The 10,732-nt window shown below is 46.2% G+C and overlaps 1 protein-coding gene across 2 annotated transcripts; it reads right to left on the reverse strand.

Annotated features, from left to right (window-relative positions):
* Positions 1-625: 625 nt before the first annotated feature.
* On the reverse strand, positions 626-10,404 carry KCNJ1 (potassium inwardly rectifying channel subfamily J member 1). Of its 2 annotated transcripts, none has more exons than XM_015884116.1 (2): positions 10,317-10,404; positions 626-3,666 (listed from the first exon to the last, which is right to left on the reverse strand). In XM_015884116.1, exon 2 carries the CDS (start codon positions 3,645-3,647, stop codon positions 2,532-2,534), a length of 1,116 nt encoding a protein of 371 aa, XP_015739602.1. In that variant the 5' UTR covers positions 3,648-3,666; positions 10,317-10,404; the 3' UTR covers positions 626-2,531. The 2 variants fall into 2 exon arrangements, with proteins under 2 accessions (XP_015739602.1, XP_015739603.1); XM_015884117.2 differs by lacking the exon at positions 10,317-10,404 and adding an exon at positions 9,892-10,225.
* Between the last annotated feature and the right edge of the window lie 328 nt (positions 10,405-10,732).

Consider the following 10,732-nt stretch of genomic DNA (forward strand, 5'->3'; position numbering starts at 1 on the left):
TCCCCTGGTTCCTGTCTTGCTCGTGCAGCCGTTTGTGCAAGTCGTGAGCTTTGCCAGGCAGATGCTTCTACCGCAGGAATGTCCGCTTGGCCTCAGGAAACGCATTGTGTGCTCTCACAGCTGTGCTGAGAGCACTTTCAGCTTCCTCGCTGCTATTGCAGGGCTGTATTAGATTTGGGGTCCGTGTCAGTGCTGTCACAGTGGCTCCACAGCATCAAGCTGTAGGCACAGATTGACCAGAGTGTTGGGAACTCACCCCATTTCCCCCATCCCTGTGCTGGCAGGCACTGCTCATGGGCTGTGGTTTCCCTCTGCTTGTGGGGATCAAGAACGATGGCAGCCCAGGCAGGGCTGAATCAAAGGGGGCAAAGAACGAGAAAGGGAAATAAAAGCTCTTCCCAGCTGAATTCACATGTGTGTAACCACATCGGCTCGCTGCCTGCGGAGAGGAAGGAGGCTGCGACACCTCAGCCACTCTCATTTGTGCTGGGGCTGTGCATGCTGCTGACTTGTTTATAGGGGAGTAGCTGGGTTTACAAGGCAGTGCACACACAGGGTTACACCGCGGGTTGGTTTAGCCGCGCTGTGCCGCATCACCGCAGTGAGCATCAGTCTGTATCCAAACTGATTGCCAAGGTTTGCTTTATTGTTGTTGTTTAGGAGTTTCTTCTCACTTGTTACCAAAGGGTGTGTGCAGACAGCTCACGAGCACATGTCGCTTTACTGAAAGCAGATACTTTAATTCATGGCCCTTTCTCCGGCAGCCAGCAGGATGCCTTATTCATTTGCCAGCAGGAGGGTGAATCTATTTCAAAATGATTGAAATATTATGCACAGCTTGAACGAATGTTTAAAATAAATACAGTAGAAGGAACATGTTGTTTGTGAAACGAGAAGATAAATTAAGTTTAGTGCAGACACATTATTCCCAAGCTTTGCTGCTTGGCTAATGCTTTCACAGCTAATCCCTCCCGGCCTTCATGTTCACTGGAACAGGTTGCCCAAGGAGGCTGTGGATGCCCTGTCCCTGCAGGCATTCAAGGCCAGGCTGGATGTGGCTCTGGGCAGCCTGGGCTGCTGGTTTGTGACCCTGCACATAGCAGGGGGTTGGAACTGGGTGAGCACTGTGGGCCTTTGCAACGCAGGCTGATTCATCCAGCAGTAAGTATGTGCTTCCTCCCCTGAGGATAGGGATCTGAGATGGCTTTGCTCTGTACCAATGAGGCTGGTGGCCTCTGCATTGTATTCTGCAGTTGTTTCTGCCACTGTTTGGACAGACTGCAGGCTGGAGGGAGGGGGAAGAGAACCATGAGGGTTTAGAAAAGAGTGCTGTGCAGATGTGACAATGAAGTGCTGTCACAGGCAAAGAAACTCGCTTTTGTTTCCAGTATCAGGGCAGTGGTTCCCTCCAGAACCACTTCTGCTCAGCAAGATTACATTTATTTTCATCCTCTTAACTGAACTTTCTTTTAATGGAAGTAGAGGTGACAGCCCCCGAAATAGATTTCCTATGGAGTCGGTCCTGAGCAGCGCTGCATGCAGGGTGTCTCCCGATAACCATTTTTCCCTGCTCTGGGCCTTTATCTCTCAAGTGACACACAGCCCTCTCTGGACATGAAGAGGAAATCCCTCACTGCTGCCGGGCTCTGCACTCCCTGGGTGGCAGCCAGAGGGAGGACGGCTCCTTTCCTGGGTCCCTATTTTGGTTGCCTACGATCCCTGTCCATGTGAGCTTGGCTCAGCCATGGCCCTGCCAACCTGGGGTCTGACCCACTTCATGCCATGCCCAGTTTCCCTCTGTCAAGAACAAGCTGCAAAATTCCTCTTCTCTCATGGCAGGTGTCTCTGCTTGTGTTTGTTTTCACTTTCCATTTCCATTTGGCATTTTCCCTCAAGGAATCAAAGGCTTTCACAGAAGAGAACTGTTTATGAAGTAGGCAGTGCAGGAGGATGGTGTCCTTACAACCCCCTCCTAAGCACGTACCATCCCTTATTTCTATAAATACGTCAGCTCAAAATAAGAAGGAATTGTTTCAAAAGGTTCAAAAGTGCTCAAGGGGTCCGGAGCCAAAGAGTCTGCATCCTCAGAGGGCTTTGGCAATGAGGGACATGTGTTTATGGTGAGGTTTTGTCTAAGTCCCTTTAGTCCACATGGAGAAGTTTGGCCTTCTGTCTGTCCTTCTCTGCTCTCATTCTGACAGCTTTGCTCCTTAAGAATGACTCAAAGTTTCTCTTTTCAGCCTTTGTAAAGCTGCTGCTCCTCTGGGAGCTGAAGTGAGTTGGAGGCTCCAAATTAGCAGCGTCATCAAATGTCCCACAGATATAAAAATATAAATCCTATGCAATATGTAGCATTGTTAAATAGTGTTGTGGTGATCAATGGCATGCTGGTCCTCTCTGATTTGAGGCTGTTGAGAAGATAGATGCTGTTGTGGAGTTAAAACAAACCTGTTATTTGTTTTGCTAAGTTATGAATCCTCTCACGATTGAATTAACTATGCAGAAAGGTGCAGTCTGATAAAGGTTTGGAGCTACATCTTTGTGTCACTGGCTTCGCTGGCTTCTGCCAAGACAAAGCCAGGGTTGTCAAAGCCTTTCTTCTCTTTGGCTTTGGCTTCTTTCTCATTGTAGAGGCAGAAGGCACAGTGGGGCATTTCCACTGCCACTGTCTTGCTGAAGTTCTGGAAGTCTACTCTGTATTTCCCTTCTTTGGTCTTGGATACAATGGGAGCAAAGCGATAACCCCACAGCACCTCTTCTGGGATGTAAGATGTCCTCACTTGACAGGTAGCGCTGGTGGCTTCAACAGTGCCATCTAAAAACACAACCAGCTCAAAATCCTGCTGCAGAATTGTTTCTGCCGCCATGTGGAAGAAAGGGCTGTTCTTGTCTATGATATGGTAAATAGTCAATGGGGAAATGAAGAAGAGATTTTCATTGCCAGCGTCAACGATAAACTCGATGTTGACCTGGTCCAGAATGATCGTCTCTCCTTCTGGGGTGATGGTGGTCTTCAGGAGTTTGCCATAGATGTGACTCCCAATGAGAAGACTCTTCCTGAGGTTTGCCACCCTGATGAGGAGGCAGAGCTTCCCACCACGTTTGCTGATGACTGCGTTCCTGCTGAAGGTGATGGTCTTGGCCCTGTTTTTGGACCTTGATATCTTGGCCAAGATGGCGCCACACATGAAAGAATTGATGATTACCCCCAAGATAGACTGGAAGATGAGCAGGAAAATGGCAGTGACACATTGTTCTGTGACACACCTGAAGCCATAGCCAATAGTGACCTGTGTCTCCAAGGAAAACAGGAAAGCTGAAGTCAGACCATTGATATTTTCAACACAGGGAGTGTGATTGATGGAGGGGTTGAATTCTGGAAGGTCTTTATGTATGTAGGCCACAACGTACCAGAGGAGACCAAACAGAAACCAGCTGCCTAAGAACGCTGAAATGAAGATGGTCATTTTGTACCTCCACCTCAAATCCAGGATAGTTGTCCATATATCGATCAAAAAGACAAACCTTGACTGTTCCACATTGCCAAACTCAATGTTGCACCTTCCATCTTTAGAAACAAGCCTTGCTTTTCTCCGGCTTCGTTCTGTGACGTGGCTGGCAAAGCGTTTCCGGAGGTAGTTGAACATTCCCTCTGCTGCCGGTGCTCTGGAGAAGAAATAATAAACATTATGGGTAACGTGGGTCTCATTTGTACCTGCAGGCAAAGAATGAAGGCTGCGAAGGTCTCAAGGCTCCTGCTTAGGAAAAAGTCGTCCCATTTGCATATTTTCCCTCTGCTACTGGAGAACAATTCCAGTAAGTATATGAGGAAATGAGCAGATTCTTGCCTAAGGAGCATTCCAGCAAAAGAAAAAGGAGCATTTTGGCTTGCTTAGTGAGATTGTGAAGCTAAGAATCACTCAGCTGCTCATATTGTCCCCTGCTCCTTGTCACTGCACTGTGCTGCTCTATGGTAAAGGCTTTCTTCCATTCACACTGGAGCAGAAGTTGCCTTGTGTTTTAGCTAGCTGAAATAGATCTTCCCATTAGACATAGTAGTCACAGGGGTGACAAATTACCTCTTGATACAGCAATCAGTCGCAAAGGGAAAATATTCTCGATAAGCACGAATTGCATTTTGCATAGCCAGAAGTAAAATACGGGTTTGTTGCTTTGTGTCAGTCTGTGCCCCACTGAAACCTCTGCTCAGAGAAGTGAGGATGAAGAAATGAAGGTCACCGTGCAGCAGCTTTCCCCTGTGTTTAACTTTTGCTGCTGAACTCATTGGTTGTGAATGCAGCCGACAAAGTTAAACTTTAAGCAAGAACCTGAGGAAAGGAATGGGGTCACCCTCCAAACAATCCTCAAGTCTGCTTTTTCTTGACACCCTTTTAATGTGTTCATGTTAATGCATAGTTGGAGCAAAAGGAAAACATTGCTGCGCCACGCACCGTACCCAGAAGTTCTGCAGTATTTAACCTTTAATTTCCCTGTGTGTGGATTCAGCCGCTGTTGGTATCCATTGTGTTGTGTTTTTCCTGCACTGTGAGTGCTGTCAGTGCTGGATAATTATCACAGAGATGATGAGAGGAAGCCAATCATTGCAATCTGAGCTGCAACCTTGGAAACACTGCCAAGTTTGCTCTTCCTTTCTTTCCACTTTAAATCTTCCCTCCTGTCTTCAGACTGCTTTACAAGCCCTGTTTAAGCTACCCCAGGTAGATCAAAGTCTGAAGAATTACACCCTTCTTGAGCCATGGTGGCAAAGCAATCCTACCCTCAGCAAATTTTCCTTGTTCCCACTTACAGCTGGAATGTGTTGATTCTCTTTAGCAAGAGAAGCATTCCCTCCTGTACCAACACAGAGGAGGTTATAGAAAGCAAGTTATGTAATATAGCCCTTAGTCCTTTCCATTTCAGTCACTGAAGGTAACTGACCCGGCTGTGCTGTAGCTAATATTTAGCAGGATGTTTCCTGTCAGCCCAAACAAACACAGCATTGCAGGCTGTACTGCATGAGAAATGCCTTTAGGAGGAGCTGGCAGAGCTCATCACAGGAGAGCTGCACTGCTTGTGCTGAGTGATGGGATGGTGAGCAGCAGAGCCGCCTTGGGTACTGATGGCATGTTAATATTGGCTGCAGAGATGTGCAGCTTCCACTGGGCTGTTCCACTCTCATATTTCATAGATCACTGCAGTTCAATTCCTGATCTTTCCTAACTAACCTGCATCGCTCCCCATACCCAGAATAACTTATAAACACCCTGAGAGTTAGATCTTTAGAGATGCACTTCTGCAAGTAGGTAACAGCAGTGCTTAGAGATTCCATGTGCTACGTACCAGCTGGGGATCCTCTGCTCACCTTGGATGTAACTGAGTGGTCCTCTTTGCTCCTACTCGCTCTCAGATGGTTTGCTGTGAGCACTTCTGAATGTGGGGTAATGCCCAGGAGCATTAATGGTTCTCTGGGTAAGTCCTGTGTGCGGAGCACATTAATCCATGGAAATGGCTTTAATCTCAGTCACGTGCAGTGCTGGGGAGCAGCGGGTGTAGGAAGGGGAAAGTGGATGAGGTTTGATGGGGGTCAGACAAGAACAACATCTTTTAACACGTTTAACTGTCGTTTTGATACCTGTGGCTTCAAATGTGTTTCTTCCCCCACAGAAAAGGAGGTACAAACAAAGCTGGCAGAGCCTCATTGGTACGGGGGGAAAGCAAAAATACAAGGCAGCCCTCTGAACTCACAGCTCTTGGTAGAAATGCATCTTTGTTAGGGATTCAGATGAAGTTCTAAGGAGCTTAGGTAGAAGAAAGGGGGATACAGAGTTAAAGGATTATTTCTTTTTCAGTCCCTTTCAGCTCCCTTTAAAAATCAGATCTCTTTCAGTCCCTTCTGTTCTTTCTTTTTGTTGAACTTCCTCTGAATGAAGTATGTGAAATATCCCATTCTTAATACCTTATGAAATCCTTTCTTATTAGAAAAGCATTCGACAGCACTTAGTCTTCTTGTGTGTTATCTGCTGGCTGCTTTTCTACTGAGACCTCTGCAGAATGCAGCTCATTTGCTTTTCAGTCGGTGCCAGGGCCAGAGCAGGGATCTCCCAGACCTGTTGTCATATCAGAATTGTAACAGGATCAAGGACTGCCAAACAGAGCTGACCTTGTATTGAATCAATTTGAAGTACAGAAGGAGCGTAACCTTGCCTGAGTCCACTTAGGTGCCTCGTTTGTCTCCTGTCATCAGAGGAGCACCCGTCACTTCTATGTAAACTGGGTGAATCAGGAGTGTTCCAGCTACCCTTGACATATAGCACAAGGCTGTGCCAAACCCTCCTTTGATTCTCCCACATCCTGAACATGTGTATCAACTGAGATGCATGGGGTGTGCAGGTTCTGTGGAGCTATTGATCGTGTAAGGGACTGAGCCACTCCAGGAAGACTGGGGTCCTCAAGGATTGCAAGTAAAGATTTACAGCAGTAAAGCCATTACTATCATCATTCATTAGCCATTAATATTATGATAGTTAGCACTGCATACAGAATTAATCCTTTACTTCGTTTACTGAGGGAGGGAGCCTGAAGTGCTCAGCTTAGGTGAGAGCTGGGAAGGCAGTGCAGCACAAACCCCATCTAGAAAGGTCATGGGGAGAACAGGCAGAGTCATGTGAGCCACTTCTGTACGTTCTCATTTTGTTATTCTTCGCTGAATTATTAAAGGCATTGAATCATTAACTCGCAGTTTGTTTCTACAGATTGGCAATGTCAAGACTCAGTCATCAGTACGGTGCACTGGAAAGGCTTTGTGCAAAAGCCCTGAGGGCTGAGAGGCAGCTGACAGCCATTACCAAAGGCCGAGACCACCTGGGAACGCTGTGATGGATCTGACCCCATTTGGGCATCTGATCTGGAGGTATCTCAACACTCACCATTCCAAACTGTTGGTGTATTTAAATGCACAGTGGCTCCGTGCCACCCCAAACAGAGCTCAGCGCTGGGTGTGATAGAAAACACTGACAGAAGGACCCAGCATTGACAGAAAATACTTATTGTTACAGCAGCTTCCATAAGCTCTTGCTTGCTCAGTGCATGAGTCCTTTTTTTTCCTGCTCACTGTGCCTGCAGGTCTGTCACACAGTAGCTGCAAGCTGGATTGGCACTTGCTGGCTGATGCTGCGTGTTGAATCAGTTGAGGTTCACCAGTAAAAGTATCAGCCATCAGTAGTTCAGGAGATTTCCTTTCATCATTCAATGCTCTGATCACAAATGCTGGCAGCGTTGCAGACTTTGACTGACAGATTCTGTTCTACCTCTGGTTCCTGATATCTGATTTCTGCTATGCTCAGCCAAGCTGTCTAGGAACATCTTGTCCCGTTACGGTCTTATCTCAATAGTTTCTTTCCCTCATCTCTGCTTGGCTGCTGCATCATGAGGTGGGTGACAGCAGTTGTTCCAGTGCTCTTTGAAGGGGTGTATGACAGCCTACAGCTCCTGCCCCAGCATTTAAAGTGAGTTTGTGGTCTCATGTTCTGGACTGGGGAAAGAATCTGGCTTTCCAGCTGGTTTTCAGGTGAAGGTAGAGGTATGAAGGATATTCTATGCTCTTTCATACAAGGTTTGCTGAAGTGAGCATCATCCACCTGAATTAGAGAGCCAGGTTAGGGTGTTCCTTACAAATAAATGCCACAGAAGTGAAGCATTTCAGGAGCAAATCTAAGGATGTGAGCAGTCTCCTGTCCCTGTGGTGTGCACTGTTTCACCTGCAGAGCTCTTTCTGTTCCAATCCTTCAGTTACTTTTGGGCTCCTAATTATTTATATAAGCGTAATTGACTTGCAAGACATTCCTGGCTTTCAGTGCACGCAGAGTGAATTATTGACCCATCACATGGGTCACCGGTGTGAAGAGACATACGAACAAACTGGGTACAAAATAGCTGCTTTGCATTCTTAATAGCAAATGTACGCCATTAATAACTTTGCCTGACGCACTCAGAGCCTGCACAATTTTAGTTTAACATGCATATGGCTGAGTTCATCCTCGGAGTAATTTGAAACTCATTGGGCATGGATTTCATCTCCTTATGCTGCTTTAAAACCCTCTCCCATGTTGAGATGTGAAATGCTAATTCCGGAGTTTATGGCTGACTTGAGATGCTACGTTTGAAAAATCAAATCCAATTAAATCAACTTATTACCAAGGCCAGAGAGTGGAATTCAGCACATCTTCGTTACTTCACAATCAGGACTAAACCTAACGAGGATATTGTCTTAACATAAAAACAAGGCTAATCTATCCTAATAAGGTTTGTCTGCAGCACCCGGGGAGCAAGAGGTAATTGAACCCTCCAGGAAAGGTTTTTACCTGAGCTTAGTTCTGGCTTTCCATTTCTTTTTGTTGTGCTTTCCCCTTTGTGTCTGTTTCCTCATCTGCTCATAACATGGGAGCAAAATGGGAGCGTTGTGTGGATGAATTCAAAGACAGCAAAGTGCTTTGAGATCTCTTGTGTGTGTTGCCATGGGCTGACAGCGTGCCATCAGCTCATCATAGTCAGAACTGTAATGGAGCTCAGATTTTAGGGGAATATAAAGGCAAGAGATGCCTGCCTGCTGTCCTGGTAGGAACTTATCATCTTCTGAAGGGGAGAAAAGCATTTATGTGCAAAGAGAGCAGTGAAGAGAGAAAAGAGGGAAACATACAGTGTTGCTTTAAGATGGAAAAATATTGAGCTGATTTGCAGATACGAAGCAAAAGAAATTCTTTAATTTAGGTTTATTATGAGTGTGAAGGCACTCAGGAATCTTGTCTCAGTTGTTCTAATGCACAACTCACAGCAGCCCTTGGTTGTGATTTGGGATTGCCACAGTCCCTGTGAAGTGGTAGAAACCTAATGAAGGATTCATTTCACCTCGCTGTACCCTCAAAGCATGAGAAAGGCCCAGGCAGCTGATTGAGATACCAGATCCAGCGTGCAATGAGGACTGGGTGAGCTGCTGCCCACCCCCAGGTTATGTTGGCAGCCAAGGTTAGATCTCCTTATTTAAGTGAGTAAAGGAGATCTTACTCCGTTATTTTATCTCTTGATATTACTAAATGCTCTCACACAAAGTAGCTCTTCAGATCTCAGCAGCTCTGTGTTGTGAAGGTCTCTTGTTTAATCCTGTTTTCCTCCTTGGGACAGAAAGTCCCAGGGCTTCAAACAGGCTTTGTTTTGTTGTTTGTTATCTTTGTGATTACTCTGTGTGCACACTTCTCTTGACAGCACAGGCTGCATCTGAGGGAGTTTATTAAGGTATGAACCAACTTAAATTACCTTGCATTTATTGTGGGATGCTGCTGCAGAGGAGGCACATTTGCATATCAAAACCCTGTGATGTGAAACCAAGAAACAAATAAAATCATCTTATCTCTGTGAGCTCTGTGTACGGAAGGTGCAGGCTTATCAGCCACCCACAGCCTGACTGTGGTCTGTTACCTGTTGTGTAGCAAAGATTTAAGATATTCAGGCTGAGCTAACAAGGCTCTGAATCTTAGCTATAAAGCTCCTGCTCTGGTATTCAGGCTGATGCACAGCAGACTAGAAATAGAGCCTTGGGCTATATCATGCTAGTACATCTTTTGAGCTGTGTTGGTGAAGGAAGAGACACCTGGCTCTGCTGTAGCAACTTCACTGTCTCATGGTTATATGTAAAGGAAGGTAAAACCACATTCCTGTGCCAAACTGCCCCCCTTCTCAATGTAGTCCAGACACTTACAGATGCTCCATAGTGTTTAGGTGAGCTGCTGAGTACAGCTGAAATGCAGAAGCCATTAGTGGCCTTTAGGTATAGGACACTTAGAACTGCATGGCTGGAAAGAGCTTTCCACTGTCACACCCCAGAATATCACTGCTTACCTGTCAGCTCCTGGGGCTGCCACCAAGAAAAGTGAATTCTCAGAGCTGTCCTGTTACATTTCTAAAGGAGCATTCAAAGGCAGAGAGATCTGGATGGAGCTGGAAACCAGCAAGAACCTTGATGAAAGGAAATGAGTCATGGAAGGCTCATGTCTCCTTCCCCCCGTTAAAGGGTAATGAGGGTTGGGGTGGGGGGTTTCACTGCTGGTTCTGTGCACATCAAGGTGCCTTGGAAGGTTCTGAAAGCAGGAGTAGCTCTTAGACAAACACAGGGTTAGAACAGCAGTCATGGCAGTTTACCAGCTTGATGCAAACCTGCGTCATTTCATCCCACTGTAGTTTGTTGCATTGCTGCACCTCGATATCCTTCCAGCCCTGTGTCACTGCTACCTTTCAAGAAAATAATATGGCAGTCAGCCTCTTACCTTGGGTGTTAAGCAGCAAAGGTGACTGCAGCAGGGAGGTGGGAGGGAAAGCTTCCTGTACCCCTACAGCATGTAATTCCCAACAGCTTCTCCACCGAAGGGAGCATGGCCAGGGCCCTCCTTGGCTTTTATGTGTGCCTGCGTCAGCTCAGACTGGTTGCCAGCTCATCTATATGCAGTGGGTTATTAACATAATGGTTCAGTTTATATACCCTATGTGAAAGGCAGAGGAGTGACTGCTTGAGTAAAAAACAAGGCACAGGTATTGAGCTGTTGAGGGGAAAAAGTGCAGTATTACCTTAGAAAGCTGATGTTACTATTACTTTCAGCAGCATCTCAGTCTATTGCCCCATTGCACTGGTAGTAGCAGTATCCTGACTACCTGTGAGGATCCTACCTTTATTTTGCATGGGAAG

This window comes from Coturnix japonica, chromosome 24 (genome assembly GCF_001577835.2).
Source record: "Coturnix japonica isolate 7356 chromosome 24, Coturnix japonica 2.1, whole genome shotgun sequence".
Taxonomy (NCBI): Eukaryota; Metazoa; Chordata; class Aves; order Galliformes; family Phasianidae; genus Coturnix; species Coturnix japonica.

Coding starts and splice junctions, on each gene's coding strand:
- KCNJ1 (XM_015884116.1), bottom strand. CDS start 3,647: ATGTTCAACTACCTCCGGAAACGCTTTGCCAGCCACGTCACAGAACGA.